This window comes from Schistocerca americana, chromosome 1, assembly GCF_021461395.2.
Source record: "Schistocerca americana isolate TAMUIC-IGC-003095 chromosome 1, iqSchAmer2.1, whole genome shotgun sequence".
In the NCBI taxonomy this organism is placed as follows: Eukaryota; Metazoa; Arthropoda; class Insecta; order Orthoptera; family Acrididae; genus Schistocerca; species Schistocerca americana.
The window spans coordinates 273,624,661-273,638,244 of record NC_060119.1 but is presented as its reverse complement, the minus strand read 5'-3'; the positions used below and the strand labels follow the sequence as shown (position 1 = coordinate 273,638,244).

At 36.7% G+C, this 13,584-nt stretch overlaps 1 protein-coding gene across 1 annotated transcript in view; it reads right to left on the bottom strand.

The window, feature by feature from the left end:
- LOC124621966 (potassium channel subfamily T member 2) overlaps positions 1-13,584 on the bottom strand; it is a 700,004-nt gene that overhangs the window by 39,555 nt on the left and 646,865 nt on the right. The window contains exon 21 of the mRNA XM_047147499.1: positions 10,932-11,063. Coding sequence (XP_047003455.1) covers positions 10,932-11,063 — 132 coding nt within the window. The remainder of the gene's footprint in view (positions 1-10,931; positions 11,064-13,584) is intronic.

The window sequence follows — 13,584 nt, the reverse complement described above, 5'->3', positions numbered from 1 at the left end:
CCTTGCCAATGCCAGTCTACATTTTATATCCTCTCTACTTCGACCATCATCAGTTATTTTGCTCCCCAAATAGCAAAACTCATTTACTACTTTAAGTATCTCATTTCCTAATGTAATTCCCTCAGCATCACCCAATTTAATTCGACTACATTTCATTATTCTCATTTTGCTTTTGTTGACATTCATCTTATATCCTCCTTTCAAGACACTGTCCATTCCATTCAACTGCTCTTCCAGGTCCTTTTCCATCTCTGACAGAATTACAATGTCATCAGCAAACCTCAAAGTTTTTATTTTTTCTCCATGGATTATAATTCCTACTACTAATTTTTTTTTTTTGTTTGCTTCACTGCTTGCTCAATATACAGATTGAATAACATCGGTGATAGGCTACAACCCTGTCTCACTCCCTTCCCAACCACTGCTTCCCTTTCATGCCCCTCGACTCGTATAACTGCCATCTGGTTTCTGTACAAACTGCAAATAGCCTTTCGCTCCCTGTATTTTATGCCTGACACCTTCAGAATTTCAAAGAGAGTATTCCAGTCAACATTGTCAAAAGCTTTCTCTAAGTCTACAAATGTTATAAATGTAGGTGTGCCTTTCCTTAAACTGTCTTCTAAGATAAGTCGTAGGGTCAGTATTGCCTCACGTGTTCCAAATATAGAATCCAAACTGAACTTCCCCGAGGTCGGCTTCTACCAGTTTTTCCATTTGTCTGTAAAGAATTTATGTTAGTATTTTGCAGCTGCGACTTATTAAACTGATAGTTCGGTAATTTTAACATCTGTCGACACCTGCTTTCTTTGGGATTGGAATTATTATATTGTTCTTGAAGTCTGAGGGTATTTTCCCTGTGTCATACATCTTGCTCACCAGATGGTAGAGTTTTGTCACAGCTGGCTCTCCCAAGGCTGGAATGTTGTCTACTCCTGGGGCCTTGTTTCGACTCAGGTCTTTCAGTGCTCTGTCAAACTCTTCACGCAGTATCATATCTATCATTTCATCTTCATCTACATCCTCTTCCATTTCTATAATATTGTTCTCAAGCACATTGTCCTTTTACAGACCCTTTATATACTCCTTCCACCTTTCTCCTTTCCCTTCTTTGCTTGGAATTGGGTTTCCACCTGAGCTCTTGATATTCATAGTGGTTCTCTTTTCTGCAAAGGTCTCTTTAATTTTCCTGTAGGCAGTATCTATCTTACCCCTAGTGATATATGCCTCTACATCCTTACATTTGTCCTGTAGACATCCTTGCTTAGCCATTTTGCTCTTCCTGTCGATCTCATTTTTGAGATGTTTGTATTCCTTTTTGCCTGCTTCATTTACTGCATTTTTATGTGTTCTCCTTTGAGCAATTAAATTAAATATATCTTCTGCTACCCACGAATTTCTACTAACCCTCGTCTTTTTACGTACTTGATCTCTGCTGCCTTCACTTTTTCATCTCTCAAAGCCATTTATTCTTCGTCTCCTGTATTTCTTTCCCTCATTCCTGTCACTTGTTCCCTTATGCTCTCCCTGAAACTCTGTACAAACCTCTGGTTCTGTCAGTTTATCCAGGTCCCATCTCCATAAATTCCCACATTTTTGTAGTTTCTTCGGTTTTAATTCATAGTTCATAACCAACAGATTGCGGTCAGAGTCCACATCTGCCCCTGGAAATGTCTTACAACTTAAAACTTGGTTCCTAATCTCTGTCTCACCATTATATAATCTATCTGAAACCTTCCAGTATCTCCAGACCTCTTCCATGCACACAACCTTCTTTCATGATTCTTGCACCAAGTGTTAGTTGTGATCAAGTTATGCTCTGAGTAAAACTCTACTGGGCAGCTTCTTCTTTCATTCCTTACCCCAATTCCATATTCACCTACTACATTACCTTCTCTTCCTTTTCCTACTATCGAATTCCAGTCATCCACGACTATTAAATTTTCACCCCCCTTCACTATATGAATAATTTCTTTTATCTCATCATACTGTTTAATAGGTCCAACACTTTAATAGGTCATAATTACTACACAAATAAAGATACCTTAAAACAAATTTAACATGTGTATTCCTGAGAAACTAGCAGTTCAAAATTATGTGCCACATCATCCCCTTTCCATTTGAAACATGTAGCCCAAAACTAAAATGGCAGATTTCGAGATGGCTACCACTGTTGCCATAGCTCCCATAATTTGTGCCCCCACCTAGAGACAACCCACACCTCACGTCATTATGATTCCTCACACCATTCACCTTTTACAGGGTATAACCAGATTTTTACCTTATCTTGTATTTAATGGAATGCATTCTCACCACCCTCAAAAGTTATTTCTAAATTTCTATTTCTATTTCTATTCTGTTATCATAGATCACACAAAACTATTGCCTAAGCTTGACAACACGGGGATTAGAGGAACAGCTAACAACTGGATAAAGTCATACCTAAGCGGATGAAAACAAGTGGTTGAAGTGCAACATCAAAATTTCATCTAACTCACTCAACACTATTCAAACTATGACACCATTAAACATGGAGTGCCACAAGGTTCAGTTCTGGGACCTCTTCTATTTCGGTTATATGCAAATGACCTACACAAATTCTGCGAGGACATCATCCAGTTTTTTCTGATGGTACAAGTGTGCTAGTAAGTGGGAAAGAAATGGAAATGCTTGAGAAGTCTACAACAGGAACACTGAACAATATTGAAAACCAGTACAGTCACAACAAATTGGTATAAATGCATATAAGACAGTGGTACTAAATTTCTATAATGTGAAAAAAGTTGAGCAAACTGTTCAGACTCAGATTTTGACAAAGACCTTCAGAATGTAGACAACACTGAGTTATTGGGAGTATGGCTCCAAGACAATCTTAAATGGGGGATGGATATTGAACAAGCCTGTAAGAAATTAAGCACTACATGCTACTTAATGAGAATATTAGGGGGAGGCTGCAACAACAATTCTCTGAAAACTGTGTATTATGTCTATACATACAACAACTGAAATATGGAATTATTTTCTGGGGTAACGCTTCTCTTAGCCAAAAGCTCTTTTGGCTACAAAAAAGAATTATAAGAATAACGAAAGGTGTAAAATGGAAACAAAACCTGTACCCACTCTTTATAAAGCTAGAAATCCTCCCACTTCCATGTATATATGTGAATGAGATAACCGTGTTTATGAAAAAATACTCAATGGAAAATTCCACTCTCTTCCAGAAAAATGAAAATATCCACTCCTATAACACCAGGTAAAAAGGAAACTTTCGTTTGGATCCACCCACACCACCTTGAATAAAAAAGGAACCCTGTATTATGGGAAAGTTATTTATAACAAACTTCCCCCACAAATTAAATCAATAAATAACCTGGATAATTTCAAGTCAACTGCTATGGCATATTTGACTCATCACTGCTTCAATAGCCTACACGTGTTTCTTCAGGAAGTTCACTAACGAACTGTGTCTTTGCCTTAGAGATGTATCATATAAATGTTACTAGAACTTTAATGATCTACCATGTAAATGTTGCTGTAATACAAATATTAATCTACCAGTGCAGAACATGCTCTTTCTGGAATGAGATTTTCACTCTGCAGCAGAGTGTGCACTGATATGAAACTTCCTGGCAGATTAAAACTGGGTGCCGGACAGAGACTCGAACTCGGAACCTTTGCCTTTTGCGGGCAAGTGCTCTACCAACTGAGCTACCCAAGCACGACTCATGCCCCGTCCTCACAGCTTTACTTCTGCCAGTACCTCGCCTCCTACCTTCCAAACTTTATAGAAGCTCTCCTGCGAACCTTGCAGAACTAGCACTCCTGAAAGAAAGGATATTGTGGAGACATGGCAGGCAAAAAGGAAACTTTCGTTTAGATCCACCCACACCACCCTGAATAAAAAAGGAACCCTATATTATGGGAAAGTTATTTATAATAAACTTCCCCCACAAATTAAGTCAATAAATGACCTGGATAATTTCAAGTCAACTGCTATGGAATATTTGACTCACCACTGCTTCAATAGCCTCCACGTGTTCCTTCAGGAAGTTCACTAATGATCTGTGTCTTTGCCTTAGTGATGTATCATATAAATGTTACTAGAACTTCAATGATCTACCATGTAAATGTTGCTGTAATACAAATATTAACTTGCCAGTACAGAACATGCTCTTTCTGGAATGAGATTTTCACTCTGCAGTGGAGTGTGTACTGATATGAAACTTCCTGGCAGATTAAAACTGGGTGCCGGACCGAGACTCGAACTCGGGACTTTCGCAGGCAAGTGCTCTACCAACTGAGCTACCCAAGCACGACTCATGCCCCGTCCTCACAGCTTTACTTCTGCCAGTACCTCGCCTCCTACCTTCCAAACTTTATAGAAGCTCTCCTGCGAACCTTGCAGAACTAGCACTCCTGAAAGAAAGGATATTGTGGAGACATGGCTTAGCCACAGCCTAGGGGATGTTTCCAGAATGAGATTTTCACTCTTCCTCTCTACTTTGGCAATCATTATTTATTTTGCTGCCAAAATACAAAAAGTCATCTACTACTTTGAGTGTCTCATTTAGTAACCTAATTCCTGCAGTACTTCCTGATTTAATTAGACTACATTTCATTACTCTTGTTTTACTTCTTTTGATGTTAGTCTTATAACCTCTTTTCAAGATACTATACATTCTATTCAACTGCTGTTCCAGGTCCTTTGCTGCCTCTGACGGAATTATATCATCAGCAAACATCAACATTTTTGTTTCTTCCTCCTGAACTTTAATTTCCTTTCCAGATTTCTCCTTTCAGATCCTATACTGTCTGCTCAACATAAATACTGAATAACATAGGGAATTGTGTACAGCTTTGTCTCACTCCTTTCTCAACTGATGCTTCTCTTTCATATCTTTTGGTTCTAACAACTGCAGTCTCGTTTCTGTACTATTTGTAAATAATTTTTCACTCCGTGTATCTTAAACCAATTACCTTCAGAATTTCAAAGAGTGTATTCCAGTCAGCACTGTCAAATGCTTTATTTAAATATACAAATGCTACAAGCTTAGTTTGCCTTTCTTTATCCTGCCTTCTAAAATAAATCAAAGGGTCATTATGGCCTCACATGTTAGTACAGTTTTGGAGAGAACCCTAGCTGATCTTCCCTGAAACCAGTTTCTATCAGCTTTTGCATTGTTCTGTAAATAATTCATCTTTGTATTTTCCACAAGTATGACTCATTAAGCTGACAGATCATTAAGTCACATCTGTCAGGTACTAAGTCCTTAGCACCTAACTTCTTACAAACTGGAATTAAGACATTCTTTTCGAAATTGCAAGGCATTTCACCTGTCTAAATATACTGCATAGGTGGAAGAGTTACATCATGGCTGGCTCTCTCAAGAATCTATGGCTGGCTCTCTCAAGAATCTCAATAATTCTGAGGGAATGTTGTCTCCTCTAGGAGCCTTGTTTCAATTTAAGTGTTTTAGTGCTCTGTCAAATTCTTTTTGCAATCTCCTATCTCATCTTCACTTACTTCCTCTCCTTACTCTATAATATTGTCCTCAAGATAGTTTCCCCAATATAAACCCTCTACATCCCTTCCACCTTTCTGCTTTCCATTCTTTGATTAGTACTGGCTTGCCATATAAGCTCTTGCTAACCAGTTTTTCTCATCTCCAATGGCCTCTTTCATTTTCCTATACATGGTCTCTATCTTTCCACTAGTCACGCATGTTTCTACAGCCTTACAGTTATACTCTAGTCATTCTTGGTTAGTTATTTTGCATTTCCTGACACTCTCACTTTTCAGATGAATCAAATTCAGTATCTCCAGTGCTATCCATGAATTTCTACTAGGGATTGTCTTTATACCTAAGTGATCCTCTGCTGCCTTCAATATTACATCTTCTAGAGATACTGATTCATCTCCTATTGTATTCCTTTCTCTGTTTCAGTCAAGTATTGTCTAATGTTCCTTTAGAAATTTCTTTCAATTTATTTATGCCTCATCTCCTTATATTCTTATCTTTTTGTAATTCCTTTAGTTTTAATTTACAGTTGAAAACCATTTGATCCGTATCTCCCCCTGGAATCATTTTACTGTTTAATATCTGGTCTTACCATTATAGAACCATATCTGGTTTCAAAATCTCTGTCTTATCATTATATAACCAATGTGAAACCTTCCAGTGTCCCCATGTCTCTTCTCTTTCACGTACACAAGCTTCTTTCAAAATTCTTTAACTGTGTTGGCAATATTTAAATTATGCTGTGTGAAAAGCTCCCTCTTTCATTCCTTTCTATCAATCCATGTTCTCCTACTATTTTTCCAACTCTTTCTTTCTCTATCATTAAATTTCAGTCACTGGTCCCACTTAAATTTTCATCTTCCTCACTTATATGAATAATTTCCTCTAACTCGTCATACATTCTTTCATTCTCTTCATCTCCTGCAGAGCTAGTTTGCACATAAACTTGTACTGACATGGTGAATTTTGGATCCATGTCTATCATGGCAGCAATATTGGATTTGCTATGTTGTTTATAATAGCTTGCCTGTATTCCTATAATGTTATTCACTGTTAGGCCAACTATTCCATCACTCTTATATGCTTTTCTGCTGATAACACTGTATTGAGCTAACAAGAACTACCGTTCTTCCTGCCACTGCAGTTTACTAATTCCCACTATATCTAACTTCAACCTGTCCATTTCCCATTTTAAATTCTCTTACCACCCATCTGATTAAGGGATCTAAAGGTCTATGTTTCGAGTCATAGAAAGCCAGTTTTGTTTTTCATTGTGACTACATCTTCCTGGATTTTACCTCCAGCATATTATACCCAAGAGGATGCATCATTACTCAGCCTTACAGTAGGGCTGCATCCCCTAAGGAATAATAATGACTTTAGTTTCCTCCTTGCTTTCAGCCATTTGAATTATCAGCACAGCAAGGTCACATTGCCTAATGTTACAAGGCAAGATCTGTCAATCATCCAGAATAGCGCACTGTGGCAAAACTGCACAAGTAGCGCTCACTGTCTATTACTCACTTCACCTATGTTGCAGAAGCATGTGCCTGGCACTTCCCTCACTTGCTATCACATGGTTTCACTTGGTATTACATGGCGCTCACTCACCGAGTGTGGAGTAACAGATGGCTGGCCCTGCCAAACAGCTAAGGAAACATCGAATCTAAACAGCTTCATCTCAACATAGTGGCAGTAATCGACCCTGCAAGTATTGGAAAGCGTTTAGAAGTAGGAGTTCTTTTTAGCTGTTTTACTTGTTTTCTATGGAGAAGGTGAGTGCTGTGTACCCAAGATTCATCAAGTAGCGCCACAGTGACTGAAAATGATTATGTACAATTGAAGTGATGATCAAATATTGAATGTTGTTGAAAATCACTGATTTAACTGTGGAACTATAAATTTGCATTAATGAAAGATGATGAAGTAATACTTGCATTCAGTCTGCAGCTAAAATCACAGACACTGAGACGTATTTTGGACAGAACAAATAAAAAAATTATGTTAATGAACATGACAACTGATTATAATTATCTACATTGTTTGTAATTAACAAAAGAAAAAAAGACTTCAATCCAGGTACACTGTAGGTTCTCATGAGTAAATTGAACACATTGATAATATCAACTGCAATGACAGCAAAGAGGAATGAAGTGCATGGTGTAGTGGTAAGCAGAGATGGGCTTTATTTGAATAAATTGCTGTCTGCATAATCATTTGAATATATACATCATTCAAACAAATTTATTTGTGAATAAATTATCTGTAGCTTAAATAATGAATAATGTAGAATGCCTCTATATTTTCTTCATTACTAATTTATTAACAACTTGCACAGGAATATTCCTTGGTGGTCAGGTGGGTTAAATTCTAGAACACAAAATTGAAGGTTTAGGATTAGATCTCTGACTGGTCCTATGATCTTCTCTGTCATTATCATTTCTTTCACCTTTACTTATAACAAAAATGTCAAGTCAAGTTGCCCCATGTTTCAGAGTACACATTGAAATGTAGGTCCCTCTCTAACTAACTCTGTAAGTCAGTTCAGAGGTGGGAGAAAGTAAAGTAAACGAGAGAACAAAGCAAGAACTCAGTGGTTGCTAATGACTGAAGATAAGATTAGATTAGATTTACTTTCATTCCAATTGATCCATAGTGAGGAGGTCCTCCAGAATGTAGAACATGTCAGAAAAACAATAATACATGACAAATATTTATAACACAAACAAATAAGCTAATGTACCATTCCACAGGTCTCAAGTGGAATGATCGTAATTCTTTTAGTGAACACTATGTGAAAGAATCATTTTACAAACACTAATGCACTGAATTTAAAATAGACTTTAGATTAAAAGTCTCCTAAAATGACTGTGGAATGCTGCTGAACATCCAAAGCCATTAAAAAATGTTTTAGAATTAACTCTGAGCAAGCATCCCGATAGAACATAGAATAGTTTTTCACTGTAACAAGTGTCTATGCAGTTACACAGAGCTTTGAGATTGAAAAGTTCCATAAGAGACAAAGGGTTTTGGTACGTAAAGGAGTTCACAGTACTGCAGCCCAGAGCCAACATTTTTTTATTGAGAGCAGGTCAGGATGACCAGAAGACTTTTTTTTGGCCTCTCTACACCAACTGCAATCATTGCAGCACTGTCTTAAGCACAGTTTAAAACTAAATAGTTCACACGCATTGCTGTCCATGAGCTAGGGAGGCTTACAACAAACTACTGGCAAATATTAGCCACAGACATGTCAAAGAAATTAGGCCACAACGATGTTATGCCATAAAAAGAAAATTTTATTTTGAACATTTCCTGGTAGGTGAACCTAACGTAGAATCACTATGAATTATTTGCAAAAATTAATGATTTCTAAATTTTTGCTGAAGATGATTATGTTCTGAAACCTTTGTATTGTCATACTGAAATAAAGATGACTTCAGGAGATATGAGCATAATGTACTGATATCCTCTCTAGATGCATAGAAAGCATTTGCTTTAGTGTGTCACAATGGCACATCTTTGCACAACAAATAAACTTTCTGATGAGATGTTTCGAAAAAAAGGGGTTTTTCAAAAATGTTTTCATTTTTTTTCAAAAACTAATTAAAACAACAAAAAGTACATTTGCTTGATAAACGGCAAAGAATTAGAGGAATAAACTTCATCAGTTTTCATATGTATTCATTAATTTATGTTTTTATTCATGGAAATGAATAATTGCTCCAATAAATATTTTTATTTGTTATTCACAAATAATGAACAATAAATTTTAATCTGCATTCGTCATTTGGCCCAATGCAGATGGTAAGGAAAGCGCATTGTGCATTCACACCTGCAAATTCACGGTTTACTTACCAGTGAGTGCAAGTGTGTGATATCTGCATGGCTGTGGACAAGTGTGTGATCCTTTGTGTGGCCACAGCCAACTGTTCACTCAATTGTGTTATTAGGCAAGGAAGAAGTGGTCATCTTCGGCAATTTCCGCTAACTGTCGCGAAGTGTATTTGTACTCTCTCTTGCACGCACCTGCACTCGCAGGTCCTAATCCAGACTGCTAGCCCAGTAGCCACTGAAAAACCTGTCACCCCTCTTCATCCTAACCACAGGTTAGTCTGACTTCTCTACAGATACTTCTCTACTGTGGTTGGGCCTATGGTACAGCTACCTAGCTACCTTTATCAATGAGGTACATAAGCTGCTGCCCCCCCCCCCCCCCACCCCCTCTGGGCAACATCCTTGATTCATGAAGACTGAAGAATGATATGAAGACTGAAAAGACAGTTGCCACAAACCTTTGAAAGAGATGAAATCAAAGACATGTCTGTCAGTAAATGTATCCAGCAGTTCTGTTGGACAGTCACTAAGAAAATTAACTATCACATTGTGAATAATCAATTTCCCGATGTCCTCCTGAAGGGGGCAATTTGATTTCAGAAAAAAATAAATACATGAAAGGCTGCTCTTAACTGAAGAGTTACTCAAAATACAGTGCATTGTTATGCATGGATCAGTCGAGATGATTTGTTTCTGCTTTTTTGTGATCTGGGCTACTGTAGCCACTGGCTGGTATAGTTAAATGTGGAATGCAGATCATCATACAAAGCATTCCCAGAACTACCATGAAAAATCCTAAGACCAATAGATATTAAATGCTGGATATTTGAATTTTTACTTATTTGCCTATTCAGCTACCTAACCATGTACAGTTAGATTTACAGTTTGTTATGCAATACATGACACTAATATATTAAGAATTATTTGACATGATTTGAAAGTGGTAAGATACTAAAATCAGGCAAATAGAATTACATTTTTCAAGCATGCGTAAGTTTTCTTTACAAGAGCCATAATGCAAAGAAAGTATTATTTTATACATAGGAAAATATTCCTACTGGAAAGTTGGCCAGATATAAGAAAGTGGTGCGTGTGCATTCACTGGAGAGAAACTTTCAAGAACTCTTTTTGAAATGAAAGTATTTGAAAAAAAAAAAAAAAAAAATCACTTGAAATGACTGCAAGCCATGCCACTGAAGTAGTAGTTACATATTGTTTCAGAAAAAAGGAAGGTAAAGAGTTAAAGGTATATTAAAAACAAGAAGTATTTCATAATTGTATTGCAAGAATGAAGTAAAAAGCAATGTGAAATAGGAAAAAAATATACACAATCTAAAGAGCAGAAAACTTGATACTATCAAAAATTTAAAGAAAATATGTAGATAAGTAAAAATAAAACCTGAGTAACATAAATAAAACAAATTTCTCAAAAGTAATTGAAATAATATTTAAGACTCAAACACTTTCAAGTATCATGACAATACACCATTATTGTGTTGACACCCGACATGAGTTACTCACCATGGAAGGCACACGCACACACCCTGGCCATCGTCGAGATGAACTGCTATTACTCACGTGGGACGAATCAGCAAGTGAGGTATCCTGTGTACGATAGATACCAATTGGTATCTCACATGTTGTTGAACATAATTTCTGATACAGTCTTCCATACGTTCTGATCCACATGTCATCTTTTGTAATTTTCATCTAGAAAACAAAAGTACACGGAATATACGACCTATACAAAATATAATTCCAACAATAAAGTTTTCATTCATGGATATCCCACACATATCATAGTTATGATTAATATTAAATAGTAAAAATTAAAAATAAATAAATAAAGATCAAGAGTATAACTTTAATTTCAACCTAAATACAAAGTTCACACCCACATATTTGAGTTCAAACCTTTCAGTTGTATGTCACATTCTGACCATGTTAATTGACATATTTTTTCCTCATCAGTCTCACCTTTCTCTTTGATCACACTCAGGAAAACTCTTCTTTGTTGAAGGTAATTTCTGAATATTTTTGTCATCTACCTGTTTTTCTTTTGCATTTTAACAGTGGCTACTTATTGGTATCTTGTACATTAACATCTTTATTTTTCACATTTTCTCTTCCCATATGCAAATTTTTCCTATGAACGTATCTTTTTCAGCTGTTTTTGTGTCCTTAACGTGATTCTAACTTTGTGATTTTGTTGCTTTGCGCTTCCTGCTGGTTTAATATCAATGTAACCTGTAAAGTTGGCTCACCACTTATCTTGTGCATTTTTTCACTTCTATATTTCATTAACCAAACAGTAATTATTGAGTTATGCTTGCCTCCCTACTTTTGTTGACCATTTCAGGTCTACTGCAGAGTTCTATGTCTTCCTTTCATCATTTTCATTCCTTATCTGTCATATGATAAAGTTCCAGTGACGCAAAACTGTTCACTGTTCATTATTATTCATATTTTGTATCAATTCTTAAGTTTACAAAGAGATTCCATAGTTTCATCATCATCAGCCTTGCCTTTGATGAAAGTTTTTCTGTACTTTTTGAAAGCTGTGAGTGGCATACATAATGTGTAGTGAACAGATTCTTGTATTTATATTACAGCTTAAATTAACCAAGCTGATGCAATAATTGATAAACACTTAAATTGCGTCTAGTATTGTGTTTCTTCGATTAGTGTTATGTCCTAAAATGAGATCCAAATACTTGAAGACTTGATGTTGTCCCACTTTAGTGCAAACACATATTTGATACACCACACCATGTCACTTTAAAGAAACTATCACGACTCAGGTGCAATCTGAAACTGTAATTACTGCCTCCATTTCATCATCTCCTCAGTAATTGCTGACACAAATATAACATTTCTAAATGAACAAATTCATAATTCACTCAATTCTTATATTGCAAATTATTCTTAGTTTTCCTCATATCATATGGTTTTATGTCAAATACTATGTTGAGAGTCTGCAGAGTCTCAAGATAATTACTTGCAGTGTTAGACACATTTTCATTCCATACCTCTGATTTGTACTACAGTTATTATTATATGAACTGATAACATATACTCATGAGACATCATACACTTTCCCAGTGTAATAAGTTTTGAAAGTCTCTTCGGGTTTGCTGCTGCATACTAAAATCAAGTCGACCCGATATTTCGGTGATCCAACTGGTCACCATCTTCAGGAGAATACTGCTTCTGTTAATGAGTCCCACTGAGAACAGTTCTCAGAAGGACGCATCAGCAGAAACAGCATTCTCCTGAAGATGGCGACCAGATGGATCACTGAAATTTTGGATTGAGCTGATTTTAGGATACAGCAGCAAACCCGAAGAGACTTTTAATACATACTCATGCATTGTCATCAGTTGTTATGTAAAATTCTACATGTTTATGGAGCAGAATGCAAAATGCCTGGTCTGAAGTAAGAGAGGGTTTCTGGCCTGGAAGTGAGAGGGTATCTGGCATAGGCAAATAACTGATAAATAAACACAAACATTGGAAAATCCAGGATGGAATGCAACAAAATTAGAGAAGGAAAGTTGCAGCACTTCACTGTCCACCACCTCCATCATACTATCCCTCCCCCTTACCACCCCAGCCTCCTCCTTACCCCCACCCAGTCGCCACTCCCATCATGTACTGGTGCTGCTGCTCGCAGTGTGGTTTCAGTTGTCTGGGACTGCACAGTGCGTGAGTGTGTGTGTAGGTGTGTCTATTGCTGACAAAGGCGTCAATGGCTGAAAGCAATAATTGTGTGAATCTTTTTTTTGTGCCTATTGCGACTCAGCATCTCCGCTATATGGTGAGTAGCAACTTTCCTTCTCTAATATTGATAAATAAATGCTATAGAGCATGGCATGAAGTATAATCTGTAAGGTCTTTTTTTTTCACCATCAATTTTGCAGAGATAGATTTTGATGATATGTGTGGGAAACTCAGCCAGTGGCATGACATATCAAGGGTTTCTACGGAATACAAGTGTCGTCTTTTAAATTTTTACAGAAACAATAAAAGAAAATTTTTTTTGTACATACTTCTGCATGTGTTCACATAAATTCTGGAAATGTATTTTCTCTCTAAATGTGAAAAATTCAGCAGCTCCTTGAGGTGACAAAAATTGACGTCTACAACACAAGGGACCAAATGAAAGTCATTAAGCAACAAATAAGATGAACATGGGCAATGAAACATTAATTTGGTATTTTCCTCCAACAGA